This window comes from Hirundo rustica, chromosome 25, assembly GCF_015227805.2.
Source record: "Hirundo rustica isolate bHirRus1 chromosome 25, bHirRus1.pri.v3, whole genome shotgun sequence".
NCBI lineage: Eukaryota > Metazoa > Chordata > Aves > Passeriformes > Hirundinidae > Hirundo > Hirundo rustica.
This window is the reverse complement of record NC_053474.1, coordinates 3,465,479-3,480,662: the sequence shown is the minus strand read 5'-3', so window position 1 is coordinate 3,480,662 and position 15,184 is coordinate 3,465,479. Positions and strand designations below refer to the sequence as shown.

Below are 15,184 nucleotides of genomic sequence, written 5' to 3'. Positions count from 1 at the left end.
GCTCGATATCCTTCTAGGACTGCGTGTCCCAGCCCCGGCCGCGGCAGCGCCCGGGACATCCTTGGGGACAGCTCGGGGCGGAGCGCGGCGACACCGAGCCCACCCACGTGGCGCCGCCGAGCCACGCCCACCACCGCTTAACCACGCCCACCACCGCTTAACCACGCCCACTCAGAGGGACAAGACGCGCTGAATTTGCCTATCCCGCCCCCTCATTTGCATGTCCCCGCCCCCGGCGCTGTCCCCCGCCCACGAGGCGCGGCCCGGGCGCGCAGTCGGCGGCGGCCATGGCTCCGAGCGCGCAGGCCGGCGCTGGCCGCGGGCAGGCTCCGGCCGCGGGGATCCGCCACGGCATCCGCGCCGTGCTGCTGGGCCCGCCCGGCGCCGGCAAGGGCACGCAGGTGAGGGGCGATGCGGACGGGAAGGGAGCGGCGGGATCGGCCCGCCCGGCTTTCCCCGCCGCCGGCGCTCACGGCGTTGTGGCCCCCCCTGCCCGCGTGGAGGGATCGCGGGTGTCCGGCCCTGCGTTGCCCGCGGAGGGATGAGGGGGGGAGGCTGTGCGGTGTGTTCGTGTGGCTCCGGGCCTCCCTTCCGCGGGAAGGCTCCCGCCTGCAAGGGCCCGCTCGCTGGGGCTCTTTGTCCCGGATCCCTTTGTCCCGGAGCGGGGACGCGGTGCCGCTGAGCTCCGCGGCTCCGTGCCCGGCCCCGCCACGTGCAGCGACTGTCCCGGGGATCCTCAGCCTCCGAGCTCCGGTCTCACCTCTCCGTCCTCTCCTGCAGGCCCCGAAGCTGGCCGAGACCTACTGCGTGTGCCACCTGGCTACCGGCGACATGCTGCGGGCCATGGTGGCCTCGGGCTCCGAGCTGGGCAAGCGGCTCAAGGAAACGATGGATTCGGGGAAGCTGGTGGGTCGCGGGGGAATGTGCTGGGAGGGGACGTGGGCTGGCAGCACCTGGAATGAGAGCAGACAAAATCCACCTCCTAATTAGGATTGTCTAATGAGTGTAGGGAGGCAGATTGCAGGGTGGAGGTAAGGATGGGGTGAGGGCTTTCTTTCACCCTGCAGGAGAAGCATCCTATACAGTCATCCTTCCTCTTCAGAATTACTATTTGCTTACCAGCAGCCTGTGGCCTTGGGTTGTTTTTATCTTTTAGGAGGTGCGGTCTGGCTGGCAGTTTTCTGGCTCCTGAACACTGGGGTGACAGTGTATCCTTGGAGCTGCAGGATGTTACAGCCCTGCTTTGCGGCTCAGTTGCTTCTTCAGGTGATACCTGAGCTCCAGGTATCACTTCAGAGGGTTCATCTGCATCCCAGCTCTTGCATAAGCTCGATTCACCTGTAACTATAAGGTGAAAGTAGACCTAAAGGTGTTGCTGTGGTAATTACAGCAGCTCCTGTATGGGAGAAACACTTTGCATCCCCAAGAGATACGAGTCAGAATCTCTGACATTCATTTTCTGAGGGTCTCATTATCTTATCCTAATGACTGAAATATCTTAAGGAAACTCGAGGGACCACAAATTGCAGTGACTTGCCCCAGCGTGGGGCAGATCTCGAGCATCGCTGTGGCTGCCATGGGCATGTAACACCCCAGGGAGAATCTGCAGGCCCCAGATGGGGAGAGAAGCCTTTATCTCACTTCTGCTCGGAGCTCATTGCAACACCAAGCCTGCAATACCCAGCTGGTTATGAAAGATAGGAACGTTATCTGGCCAGGCTGGTGATATCTGCCACGTGCGTGTGGCAGGCAGCTCCAGGCTGCTCCATGGGTACATCTTGCAGCTCTGTGATAACTCAGCTGGGAGCACAGCAGCATTTCAGCATGGGCTTTATGCTGAGGATCTTTTTTCCTCCAAAGGATGTAATCAGGAAGGCACAGAAGTGACTTGTTGCTTACCTCTCCCGCCGCCGCCTGCGGGGCTGTTGTGTATTGTGGCAAGCCTGGTCCCCAAACCTGCTGGGTCCCAGCTGTGTGTGCTGGAGAAAACAGCGCTGCTGAGGAGAGCTGCTCCCAAATAAACAGCTATTTCTGGGGCTTCAGCAGCTGTGAGTGCTGCAGTGTGGAAAAGGCACTAATCCCAGTGGTACGGGAAAAAAATTATCCAGTGAAGCCAGAGCTTGTCAGCAACTCTTGGGCTTTTACCTTCATCCCAGGTTTATGGGAGTCAATGAGCAACTCGCCTGCTCTGCCCTTCCTGCCTGGACCTGCCTCCCGAGGAGGGGATGTGTAGGTGAAGGTACAAAGTAACAGGAAATCAAGGTTATGTTGATATTTTGCATTGTGAGTTGGTTTAAAAAAGAAATAATAACCTAAGGAGTTTGAGCTGACAGTGTTCCTTGCAATACAGCAACCTTTGTAACAGTGAGTTAACAGTGCTGGTCCAAGTCCCTGAGCAGGCTGGAGTGTCCCTGGAGTGAAATGTGGCATTGCCTGTGTCCTGGTGCTGCAGGGAGTGCTGCCCTGATGTGGGCAGGTCTGAACAGGCAGCCTGAGCTTTGACATGAATCATGGAGTCACAGAATATCCTGAGTTGGAAGGGACACACAAGAATTATCAAGCCCAACCCTTGGCCCTGCGTAGGACAATTCCAAAAATCCCACCCTGTCCACAGGGGCAGCAGCTGTGTGTAGATTCAGGCTGTCCTTCCTGACAACATGCCTGTCTCATCTCTGCAGGTGAGCGATGAGATGGTGGTGGAGCTGATTGAGAACAACCTGGACTCCCCTCCCTGCAAGAACGGGTTCCTCCTGGACGGCTTCCCACGCACCGTGAAACAGGCAGAGATGGTACGGGAGCCCCTGCTTGGGGGCTGCTCCAGCACCTCCTTCCCTCAAAACCAGGGGTCCCTGCTCCCTCAGCCCCTCTGAGGTGGGTGTTTGCTGTTGCAGCTGGATGAGCTCCTGGAGAAGAGGAGAGAGAAGCTCGACTCCGTCATTGAGTTCAGCATCCCCGACTCCTTGCTGATCCGGAGGATCACTGGACGGTAATCCTCGTGTCCCAGTGCTCAGGGCACGGGTTGGGATTGCCTGGTCTGTGGAAGAGCATCCTCATTTCAGATCCCAGGTTGTCCTCACGGTGCTTAGGGCTGCCAGTGATGCTGGTTTCTGTTGCTGCCTGTTCTCCTGTGCGTGGGCCAGCCTTGAGCAGAGCCCCTTCCGCGCCCCATAAATCAGGGGTTTCTATAGAAAATCTCAGCTCACCCCTTTAAGTTCTTCCTTCTCCAAAGCTGTTAATGCTACCTTACACAGGGCACTGAACACATTTGGGCCCCAGTGAACTTCCTCCAGGATCAGGAGTGTGCTCTCTGGCACAGTTGTCCTTTCCCAGCAGAGCAGGAAGTAAAACTCCCCTTCTCCATCTCGCAGCGCAGCTGCTCTTCCAAGCTGAAGAGGCCCCTGGTACAGAAATAACTGGAGAGAATTTCCTTACAAGCAAAAGGCTAATGATGTTGCCGTGGCAGATGTTTCTGTACTGATGAGTGGCAGGATCAGGAGATCTTGTCCTGACTGGGCTGCTTTGCTGACGCTTCTTTTCTGTCTCAGGCTGATTCACCCAGCGAGTGGCCGCTCGTATCACGAGGAGTTCAGACCCCCGAAAGAGCACATGAAGGACGATGTATGTGAGCTCCCAAGGCCACAGCATACCTTGCTTTGGGTTTAGCTGATGCTTTGCAGTCTCTCCCTGGAAAAACTCCTTTCCTTCCTGCTCTTGTACCTTCTTGTCCTGGCTTTCTGGGGAGCGTGGGGAGCTGCTTGGGCAGCCTGAGCCGACGGCACTGCAGGGAGCGGGGATGGATGGAGGGATGGAGGGATGGGTGGATGGATGGATGGATGGAGGGATGGATGGAGGGATGGGTGGATGGATGAGTGGATGGATGGATGGATGGATGATGGATGAATGGATGGATGATGGATGGATGGATGGATGGATGATGGATGGATGGATGGAGGGAGGGATGGATGGAGGGATGGGTGGATGGATGGATGGATGGATGGATGTGGGATGGATGGATGGATGGAGGGATGGATGGACGGACGGACAGATGGATGGAGGGATGGAGGGATGGATGGATGATGGATGGATGGAGGGATGGGTGGATGGATGAGTGGATGGATGGATGGATGGATGGATGAAGGGCATGGCCAGTCTGCAGAGCTGGCCCAGGCTCTGCCAGCCTCAGAACTTGTTGGACTCTGTCCACAGCTCAAGTTGCGGTGGGTTGTGACTGGTTTCCCTCCTGGGGAGCAGCTGTCGTTGGTGCCCGGTCTCGAGGCTCCTTTTTAGCAAGCAGAGTGGTGTGTGGGGATAAAAGACGACAGTGCTGAGCCCTTCTCTCTTCAGTGACTGCTCTGGGACTTGTTCTGGCTGCCCCGGGTTCACTCCGTCTCCCCTGAACACCTCTGTGCAGCTCCGCCTTGCAGGAGGCCGGCAGGGAGAGAAGGGGGGAACATCCCAGGCTGCAGCTCTCTGGAGACTGTCCCCTTGCTTCTCCCAGGTCACTGGAGAGCCCCTGATCCGCCGCTCCGACGATAACGAATCGGCCCTGAAAACCCGGCTGAAGGCCTATCACACCCAGACCTCCCCCCTGGTGTCCTACTACAGCAAGAGAGGGATCCACACGGCCGTGGATGCCTCCCAGTCTCCCGACGTGGTGTTTGCCAGCATCCTGGCAGCCTTCACGAAAGCAACATGTAAAGACCTGGTTATGTTCGTTTAAGGCTCTGTCCCAGGATGGGGCTCTCCTGTTTCTCCTCTCTCTTTTCTCTGTCTCTGTCTCTCTGGGGCCGAGGAGGGTGAAGAGCTGAGCAGAGTAGAAGGGGAAGGGAGGAGGTGATGCAGCCCAAGGCAGGGCTGTGCTAATTCTCGAATTAAAGGAGCTGTTAACGGTCTCGATGTCGCTACACGTGAACGCCAGTCTGTGTGTGGATGCTGGGGTTCTGGCCTCTAGAGGCCGCAGCGAGCCCAGCCTTCAGCTGCCCAAAATGGGCTCTGCACTCCTTTGGGTCAAAAAGCCTTCGTTTCGCCCTAGAAATGCACCTCCCTGCAAGGAGCTGTACCTCCAGCTCCTCCTGGGCACCCCACGGGGGCTTTGGGGAAGGATTTCATAGGAGATGTGAAGCTGCAGGATTGAAACCCGGGGTTGCTCTCTGCGTGTTGCTGTGGGAGCAGCCTGGCTGCTGCTCGGGGCCGGCTGACAACGTGTTCTCTTTGTATGTGTTTTATTCCCTGTGGGCTGGCAGGTTCCTGTTCTGATGGCACTTAGCGGGGGCAGAAAGAGGGCGGGGGGCTTCGACCTTTATTTATTTGTGGGATTTATAGCAAATTAGTGAGATGCTTGTTGGTCTTTTTTAATGTGGAATCTGCGGTTGGAAACTGACAGTTACTGTGGGGCAGGTGGGGATGTCCTGAGGGTAAGAAAAGGACTTGGGTTTTATCTCTTCACTCTTGCCTTGGTGTTGGCCAAGGAGAGGAAGATGCATTGAGCTTCTCCCGATCCCAAAGTCTAAATATAATAAAGCCTTACTGCAAAACAAATGATTTCTCAAGGCTCAAGAGACAGCGTTACTAACCACTGCCTCCCTCTGCCCTTGAGCTAACGACCTTTGTTAGGAGCTCACGGAAACGTTCCCGTTTCTTGAGCGAATCCAGCAGCTCCGTCAGGCTGTGTTTGAGGACACGGTGTGTGCTCAGTGCCTCGGCCTTTCCAGGCCGTTGTGCTGCTGTGTGGTGACACTGCAGGGCTGGCGCTGACCTTTGGCCGTGAGGGATTCCAGCCCTTCCTAGAGGACCCTGCTGTAAATACGGATTGCCCAGATGAAACTTTGTCCTTTGGCATTCCGTGTGTGTTTACTGATTGAGTGTTAATGAGTATCCTCCTGTCTCCCTCGCGATGGCCCACTGAGCTCTGTGGCCAGAGCAGATGTTTAATCCTCAGGAATCCCTTGCTCTTTTCCTTGACAATTTCTCTTTTGCCTGACAATCCTCTCTCTGTTGTCACACATCCTTTCCAGGGATAGAACCTCTTCCCTTCCAGCAAACTGGAAATAACACCGGCAACCAAAAGCAGTGGACTTGTTGCTCTAGAAAGCACATGACTGAGGAGAAAGGCTCTGACAGTAAACAGGGCTGGTTTTGCCAGCAGCCTGTCATCCCCTGGGATTCCCAGATGACCCTTGCTCTGTCTCTGGGTTTCCTGTGCAAGGGTAACTTGGAGTTGGTGTTCTGGGAGGTCGGGATAGCATTTAGGATGGAACTGGTGTGCCCCAGAAAGTGTGGCTTACAGCTGCCCTGGCATCTTGGTGACTAAAAGAAGTTGTGTGGAAGCAGCTTTTATTTTGAGAGAGTCAAAGGGAGAGCTGCAGCCCCCTGCACTCTGGGAAGGGTTCCCAGCCAGCTGGCATTCCTGGATTTGGTTTTACTCCACAGCAAGAGCAAGATGTTCCCCCACTCTCCATTCCTTTCCTCCCTTGTGCTCGCTTCACATCCAGCTCACCAGCCCTTTTTTTTTTTTTTTTCCTTTTGCCATAAACCATGCTTAATTTCGTTTGTTTGTTTTTCCCTAAATATTTTTTTTTTTTTCTCTCTCTGTTCCCATTTATTCCAGCCGAGTGACTCCATCCAGCAGATGAGACACCACCAAACGCTGCACACTCTGCTACATCACCCATTGCAGCCCTTCCCTGTGTGCAGGGAGGGCAGCTGGGAGGGGGGTATGATTGATGGGAGCGGGGGAAGGAGGTGGTAAACAAGGGGTTGGGAGGGTTGATTTGGTTGGGTTTTGGTTGGATTTCTTATTTGGCAGAATCATTGTGAAGAGGAGGTGACCTTTTCCTTAGAAATCATGTTTGTGGAGGCAAAAACAATTGGGGAGAGGGAAACATCTCTCAGGGCTAGATGTTATTTCAGGCTTCCCCAGGACTTTTCAGGGTTTGTCTCGTGGGTTCTTGGTACTCTGAGGCCACTGAAAGGTTTGAGGTGATTTTTTAATGAAGTTGCTTCCTATCAGCGAGGACCAAAAGGAACAAATGATTCATCATGTCTGAAATAGAAAGGAAAAAAGAGATGCCGTGGTCTTTTCCTGGAAGTTTTGTTTTTCTTGTTCTGCTGCATTCCTAAACCCTGGCATAGAGACTTCTCAAGGATTCTCTGCTGCTGAACAGAGGGGCCGTGGCTCTAGTCCAAACCTGCCTTACTTGGGAATGGGGTGGCTTTTCTGTGATCATGACCAAGCTGGAATTCACACAATGCTGAAGAAATGCAAAAGAGACTTTTCTTAATTGCCTGCGAAAATAACACTTAATTGAGGGGTGGGTTTTTTTGCATTTCTTTTTAGATCAAATGGTGCCTTGTCTAACCTCTGAATCAATAATAAAATAACCCCTTTACATTTGTATCTGGTGCTGTGTCCTCTTTGACCTGCAGACAGTGTGGAGGATGAGGAAGCTGATGACAGCATCAACTAACAATTGAGCTGGGTGGATCCTGGGGCCTGATCCTATCTCAAGGATGTTCTGTGCAGCTGGAAATGTGGCTTATAATTCCTTCTATCTCTTCTCCTTGCTGAGTGTGTCCAGTGCTTTAGATCACCATAGCAATGGTGGGTTTTTGCTGGTTCTCTCTCCTGTTTCTTCCTGTGTGAGGCTGAAAGCACCGAGCCCCTGTGTATCCTCTCTGTCCAGAGCTCCTTGCAGTATTTGAACTGATGTAATCCCTTTTTTTCCTCCTCCCTTTGAATCTCCAGTGTGTGGAGGAGCTGATGTTATTTCCTTCTCTCCTCCTGCACCAACTGGAAGCCTCATTATTGTGCCTTCTGTTTCTGCCTTTCATACTTCGCTGCATCGCTCCCTCTCTCTAAATTCACGGGGAAAAAAATCTGTCCTAATGCAGGGAGTGAGAGCATTTCCTGGGACTCCACAGGGACTCTGCCCCTCTGTGGTATCCCAGAGCAGGCTGTTCCTGATGGACTGCTGGAGGTTTGCTGTTTATCCGTGGTTCTTGCAGCCCAGCGTGTGTTCAGGCACCAGAAAGGGCTGGGCTGCATGTACCCATTTCCTGCAGAAATTACTGGTTTTCCAGCATCATTGGGCTCTCCTGCTCCTCCGCCATTCCGTCTCTGCTCAGGTGTTTTCATTACCTCTCTGGCCTTTGTGGTGTCCTTCCCTTGTTCCTTTTGATGGTGGATGTTAAACTGAGCTCTTCCTCCTTGTCTGGGATTGTGCCCTCTGCTCCTTGCCTGCTGTTGTTTTAAAAACCCGTTCTGCCTGCTCCTCCTGGCTTTCTGGTCTGTGGGATGGAGGAGCCTTGGCTCCTCGGAGCTGCGCTGCCTCTGTTTGATCCTTGCCCGAGTGTGGAGCGTGGAATGGATTGTTGGGGAGCTGTGGGGAGGCTGCAGTGGGGAGTCTGTGAGCTCGAGCCTGGATCCTCTGGAGCTGGATCTGTGCCGTGACCTGTCTCTCTCAGGCTGACCTTGGATGTTTTCCACAGCACACGATGCTCTGCAGGTGCTGTAAATTCCTTCTGCTCAACCATTTCGTTCCAGCAAGCTGCTTATCAGGCACTCTTTTGAAAACTCTGTTCATATTTCATACACACAATTATTCAGCAACTATAAAAGGGGGAAATTCCTATTTATAGCACGAGGACCAGCATCAAATAGGACACTGAATTCTCGCTGATAGAGGAAGTGACCTGTTCTCTAATGCAGCAATATTTCTGCTGAAAAGAAACAGCATCTTGAATGGGGGGAGGGATGAAAGCCCTGGGCCATCTCTTTCCATTAAAAATGTGCTGCAGTCCTAAAAATGTATCTGCCCTTCTCCCTTCCCAATGAAAACCATTGCAGCCAGGGATCGCAGGAAAACCTTTCGCTGTGGGTTTGTGGTTCGTGGTGATGAGCCCGCCGACTCCTGATGGTCTGCTTTAGAGCTGGTCTTAAATTCCTGACCGATAACCTGATCTCTGACCTTGCTGTGGGGGCGAGGAGAAGCCGCTGCGGAGGTGTCTGGGGGGGCTTGGTGCCGTCGCGGTGCTCGTGTGCACGGACAGCCCCGAAGGAGCGAGAGCACGCGGGGCTGAGGAACAAAGAACTGCCTGGGAGCGAGGAACGGAGGGAGCGGGGAGGTGGCAAGAGCTCAGGGGACACGGGTGGAAACTGCTGCGGGTAAGGTGAGAGCCTGTTTGCTCTGAGCCCGCTTCCCCTGGCCGCCTCTGCTCTCCCTTCCAGGTACGTCGAGGCACAAAGCCATCGCCGGCCGCTCCCTGCCGCTCGTCCCCCGCTGTCGCCCTGCCCTTCCCGCGGTCTCTTTTTGGGAAGAGCCGCAGTGGGTGATACCAAGCGAGGCCCCGGGAGGTGGAGGAGCAGAGGATGGGATTCCCCTGCTGTCGCCGTGGCAACGCCGGGCAGGGAAGCGGCGGCAGCGGGATGCGATGGGCGGCTGCGTGGCGTGGAGGGTGCGGGGGCCGGGCTGCGCTGACATCACGCGGGGAGGTGGCGCAGAGGGAAGGGGAGTGGGAAAGGGAGAGCGGGGACACTGCGGAGGGGAGAGCGCGGCACCGGGAGTGGGCTCCGGGGACAGGTAAGGGATGCTCCCGGGGACAGCGGGGCTAGGGGAGGCTCCACGGGCGGCTGTGGGATCAGCGCCTGTCTCGGCATCTCTCGGGGCGATGCGCTGCTGGGGGATGGCTCCTGGGCAGCGGGAATATTACACAATGCCTGAAGAGCCCGGCACAGCGGGGCTTGGCCGTGGGGCAGTGGGAGCGGGTCAGAGCCCAGCTGGCTGCTGCAGGAGCTGGTGCAGATGCTCCCCCCAGGAGAGCAGTGTGCGTGTCACTGGTGCCGCGCTGGGAAGAGCCAGGAGTTCTGCACTTTCCGAACAGGATAAAGGGACTGGAGAGCAGCCCTGGTCCCTGGCTGGAAAAGGGGAGCAGAGTTCTCCCTGGAGCACGGATCATTGATGAAATGAATCAGAAGTTGGAGACTCCAGCCTCTGAGCTGCATCTATCTTAGAGGCGGCTGTGAGCAGAGCTGGTGCACTGGGACCGAGCCCAGCCGCACGTTTGTGGTGGGAATCCTAAACTGCACATCCCCAGCAGCCTCAGCACTTCCCCTGCCTGTGCAGCACCAATAGTTCTGGGGAAGGCAGCCAGGTGTGGGGGCACTGCCAGGAGCGCTCTGGATGTGGATCCTGGGGATCTGCAGCGCTGGAAGGCAAAATAACAAAGTCCTTGAAGCCTCTGTGCGTGTCGTGTTGCCTTTTAGCACAAGGGTTGCATAACGGGATCTGTTTTGTTAGCAGAGGGAGCAAGGGTGACGGTCACCTCTGCCCTGCAGCAGCCCAGCAGTACCTGTGTGCTGTGCTGGCCCGTGGGCCTGGGGGGGAACTTCACCTTTTTTTCTTAATCCAAGAGCTGGGCTCGTTCCTTGCTGCTTGTGGCTTCCCAGCTCGGATCCCACAGCGGTGGGGCGTTGGGGCTGTACACCCACACTCGGGCTACACAGCCTTAGCAAACTAGAAAATGAGTTTGTGAGCACCCCACTCATCCGTGCTGACCTGATTCTGGCCTGACAGGATTCCCAGTGTGTGCCTGCCTGAGGAAAACACATCTGGGATCAAGCGCTGGTAATCCCTGTGGGTGTCAGAAACCAGCACAGGGGCGGAGATGGAAGAGGCACAAAGTAGAAACCTTGCTTGAAATCCAAGCTCAGGGAGAGGCCAATGCTTCTGTCGTGACCATTTTGTCGAACCAACACATTTCCCGAGGCATTCAAAGGGCTGGGGGGCCGTGACCCAGTGGGGCCAGGGAGAAACGCAGTCAGGAGCGCTTGAGAGCGCAGTCGCAACAAGAAGCGCAAACATGCTTTAATTAGGGAAGCGATTGCTGCGTGATGCACAATCCTTCCCCACCAAGGCGCAGATGCTGGGTCTACTGGGACCACTTGGGAGCGGCCCAGGTGGCCATAGTGCTGCTTATGGGATGGAAACTGCCAACAGCAACAGCTTTGTGCTGCTCTGTGGGGCTTCTCTGGGAGCGAGGGGTGGCAGCCCCAGCGCTTGGAGGGTGACAGGCAGTGCTGGCACCCAGGTGGCAGCGGGGCCAGCTGCATTCCAAGCCTCTGGCATGGGCAGGCAGGGAGGGGAGGGCCCATCAGCTGCTCCGTGCCAGCCCTCAGCTCTGCCCAGGGCAGCTGTGCTGGGATGGGGCCAGCTCGGGATGGGCACTCCAAGTGGGACCTCGCAGGGCACAGCCTGAGCTGGGCTCCCAGGGCCAGTTTGGGAAGGGCGCAGGGAGGAGTTAGCGCTGCTGTTCTGCAGTTTCGTCCCCGAGGTTGTGGTCATGCATGACCAGCAGCGGGGCCGCTTCAAAGTCAAGTTCCAACTTGATTTTTTTTCAAGGTTATTCAAAATTCGTGCGGGAATGGCACCAGGACCTCTCACAAACAGAAAGGCCACGTCACCCTCCTAGTCCTTGACCTTCTCCGTGGCTCAGCTGGCTCTCCTTGCTTTCCCCCATACTTGCCTACACTGCAAAAGGGACGATCATGTGAATATTACAAAGCCCGGCATCTGCACATCAGCTGCAGCGGCTGAGGGTCTGACATGACCCCGGCGCCTTCGTGTGACCCCGTCCCCACAGCCATGCTCTGTTACCTGTGTGCTCAGCCCCCACCAGAGGCTGTCACTGCCAGGCACACAATGATACAGAAATGCAATAACTGGGAACTCGTGCTCCCTCCTGGGAAAAGTGCTATGGATCTGCGAGCCTCTGCAGAGACCCAGAGCATCGGGAGGAGCTGCCTTTGTGCCAGTGTCCAGAGAAGGCCTTGGGAGCTGAGCCAGGTCCTGTGAGACATTTTAATCCTTCCTATTTCACAGTCTGTCTTGGCCACGACTCCGCTGCAGTGAAGGTTTTCCCCTTCCTTTGTTAGGGGCACTCACAGGCACCTACCCTGTGTTTGTTTTCTCTCCTTATCTGGTGCCAGCGGGAGCAGGCAGGGCAGCAGTGCAGCAAGGAGAGTCAAGGAGAGTGGGAATACACACTCCCAATATCGCCCGGCCACCCTGGAGTCCCCTCGCTCCTCGCCCTAAAGCCAGGCTGAAATTTCTTTCTGCTGAGGTAGCTGTTTGTTAAATAGTTGTGGTTAGTTGAGTAATCAATAGTTCTCTGGTTCCCAACAGAAATATTATCCCTTTGGCCAAATCAGCTTTTCTATCTTTGCTCTAAACCTGCTCCTGACTCTCAGCTCTCGAAGGATCGAGGGACATTCCTGATTTACCTGCACAGAACCACACTCTTCTTCTTTCCTCCTGCCAGCATCACTTTTTCCCTCTGAGGTTAAGCCAGAAGGGCTGGAAGCACACAGAGAAACCGCTGGAGTCTCTTCAGTCTCAGCCTTTCTCTTGGCCCTGCCCCAAGAGCTCCTTCTCTGTACCTGCTTCTCTAAGGGGAGAGGTGAGAGTCAACGGGATCCTCGTGGCCAAGGGCATTGCTGACATAACTCCCAGTCCATGGGCTCCAAGACAACTCGGCTCAGCTGCTGCCAGCTGAAGAAAAATTGTTCCCATCCCACAGCGGGAGCTGTATCCCAGAGAACCAGGGCTGGAAGACAAGGCGCCCTTAGAGAGGTTCCATGGCTGCACATAAATTTTCCTTGTAAACAGGCAAAGGCACCGACTCCCAGGAGCTGGATTTCTGGTTCCACCCCAGCAGCCAAAGGCTGGGCTGTGGCTCTGGGCTCCAATTTCCTGTGACTGAAGGAGGCCACGAGGTTTGTTCTGCTGCTGGGGCAGTGGAAACAGCCTTGCTGTGCATTGTGAGCATCTCTGCACATCTCTGTTCTTTCCAAACCAGAAAAGGTCACACAGACCCAAGAGAAACCCACTTCCCTCCTTCACTGAACTCCTTCTGCCTCGCACATGCTTTTGTTGCCATCCCTTGCTTGCCAAAGGCAGGAACAAACACTGGGGTTTGGCAGGGCTCGGAGCCTTGGCGTGTCGGATGGGAAAGAGGCATTCTTGGTCCTCAGCCCGGGGACAGGGCTCCGCTCCACGTCCACTGCCAGATTCTCCAGCTGCGATTTCGCTGCTCATCCCATGCTGAGGGCACCGTTCTGGGGATGGGGAGCACCCCTGGGTGCTGGGCTGTGAATCCTGCAGGAGATCCATGGAAAGGGGGAGGGAATAGCTGGAGTAGGACCCAGAGCTACGTGAACCCCTGCATGCTGCTGCAGCTGAGCTTCGCGTCCAGGGGGAAGCGCAGGAGCCGGCGCCGCCTGAGAGGCTTTTCCCAAAGAATGCCTGATTCCATGGGAGCAGGGAAAGGCAGAGGGAGGCCATGTAAAGCCAGGCTGTCTCTGCTTTGGTTAAATAGGGCTGGTTTTGCTGACAGCTCCTCCTGAGAGACTGCAGGGAGGGATCCTGTAACTCAGGGGCAGCTGAGAGGCTCTTGGCAGCTACCGCTGTTTCAGTGTCAGGCCCTGGACTTTTCCTGGTGCTCAGGGAAAAAGGGATGGCAGCCCGGGTCAGAGATGGCAGGGCTGGGCAGATGAGAGGCTGCTGCCTCCCTGTTAGAAGGATGCTCTGGAGCAAGAGCAGGGCCTGATTTCAGAGAAGCATTTGAGGTCTCAGAGCACACTGATCGCCCCAGAAACCTCCTACTCAATTTTCTGCTGTGCAAAGCCCAGCCTGAGGCAGCACAGGGGGCAGTTTGCTCCAACATTGGTTAAGACAGCCCACAGATGACAACTCCAGAGAGGAACCAGTGTTTCTCATGGTGGTGAAGGGCTGAGGGAGAGGAGGGAGGGAGAAGAGGAATTTCCTAGCTGTGCTAGGTTGGGTTGTGCTTGAAGCTAGAGAGAGAATGGGCTGGTGGTCAGGGCATCAGGTTGGGGGAAACAAGGCGTGGGTCAGCAGCAAAACCCAGCAAAACAACCCCCATCTGCCTTTCCATGCCAGCCCAGGAATGAAGGACAAACCACAGCTCCCCTCTCCATCTGCCCACCTTGTTCTGCTGCAGAGAACAGAGCACAGGGGGAACAGCCCTGGGCTGAGCTGGGGAGAGGGGCCCGGCAGCCAAGGGTCAGACTGGGGAAAGATCTCAGCTGAGACAAGGGAATCGTGAGAAAGCACATGTTCAGAGTGAGAGGCTCATACATTCCCCACCTGGTTAATGCTGGCTCGGCCCTCTGGAAAATGACACACGTTTTCCTTGCTGCGGGGCCAGAGGGCTGTGCTGGGAGCTCTCTCTGCTCTCCCAGGCCGGCTGCAGGCGAGAGAGGTGCTGCTGGCAGGGCCCAGAATCACTGTTCTTTCCCCTTTCCACAGCTGTTGCTGGTTATGAAAGCGGGAATGTTCCCCAGGCAGTTCTCAGCAGGAACTGCCCTTTCCAGGGCTGACCACATGGGCTCTTTCTTCCTCTTCCCACCTCCTGACAGCAGTCACAGCTTTGGGTACGTTCTAGTCTTGGCAAAGCACAGCCCTTCCCTGCTCCTCTTCCTCACATGACACACAGGAGAGAGAGGCTGTGGCCTGTGGAAGGGGAATGTTTGTCCCTGGACTGAGATCAATACAATTCTTGAGCCAGTTCTCCTCCCAAAGCTCAAAGAGAGAAAGAAGAAAAGTTGGGACCAGTGGGGATTTACACCCCAAACTGTTCCCAGCACAGAGATCCTGACACCAGCTCTCCTTTTCCCAGCGCAGGGTGGGGAGCACAGCTTGCAGGAACACCAGGGCATGTTGTGGGAAGTCATTTCTTTCTTGTCACATCTGATTCACAGTGTCCACAGCACAAAGGAACTCAGGGCAAAGCTTAGGGAAGGCAGGAAGGAGACAGCCGAGCTTGCTGCTGCTGGAAGCTGAGGGTACAGAGCTCAGCAGAGGGCTCGAACACCTCTGCAGGCAGGAGTTATCACAGATTTCAGGGTAGGAAACCCCAGGGTTCAGAGCTTAAACCAGTTTCTAAAAGAAAAGAGCAGGACTAGCAGGAAAGGGGAATGACTCCAGGCCAGCTTTCTGGCAGTGCTGGTTACTCAGAGCACACTGATGGTGCTGAAGGGGGTGGATTTGGGTCACATCCTAGCCAGGAGCTTGGGAGTTCTTTGGAAAACCCAAATAACGCAACTGAGCTAACTCAGGAAGAAGTGGTCTGGCTAAGGCCAAGGTCAGTCTGAATAATCCCTTCCACT

At 55.6% G+C, this 15,184-nt stretch overlaps 1 protein-coding gene across 2 annotated transcripts; it reads left to right on the top strand.

Annotated features, from left to right (window-relative positions):
* The first annotated feature begins 275 nt into the window (after positions 1–275).
* On the top strand, positions 276–7,396 carry AK2 (adenylate kinase 2). 2 transcript variants are annotated; one of them, XM_040086007.2, is made up of 7 exons: positions 288–401; positions 781–906; positions 2,679–2,789; positions 2,892–2,986; positions 3,546–3,618; positions 4,499–4,694; positions 6,608–7,396. In XM_040086007.2, exons 1-7 carry the CDS (start codon positions 288–290, stop codon positions 6,613–6,615), a joined length of 723 nt encoding a protein of 240 aa, XP_039941941.1. In that variant the 3' UTR covers positions 6,616–7,396. The 2 variants fall into 2 exon arrangements, with proteins under 2 accessions (XP_039941940.1, XP_039941941.1); XM_040086006.1 differs by lacking the exon at positions 6,608–7,396 and having other exon boundaries at positions 276–401; positions 4,499–5,538.
* Positions 7,397–15,184: the final 7,788 nt, after the last annotated feature.

What these genes read in the sequence shown, in the direction of transcription:
- AK2 (XM_040086006.1), top strand. Translation starts at nt 288, where the DNA reads ATGGCTCCGAGCGCGCAGGCCGGCGCTGGCCGCGGGCAGGCTCCGGCC. An exon ending in CGATGGATTCGGGGAAGCTG is followed by an intron (nt 907 to 2,678) that starts GTGGGTCGCGGG and finishes TCATCTCTGCAG; the next exon opens with GTGAGCGATGAGATGGTGGT. An exon ending in ATCCGGAGGATCACTGGACG is followed by an intron (nt 2,987 to 3,545) that starts GTAATCCTCGTG and finishes TTTCTGTCTCAG; the next exon opens with GCTGATTCACCCAGCGAGTG.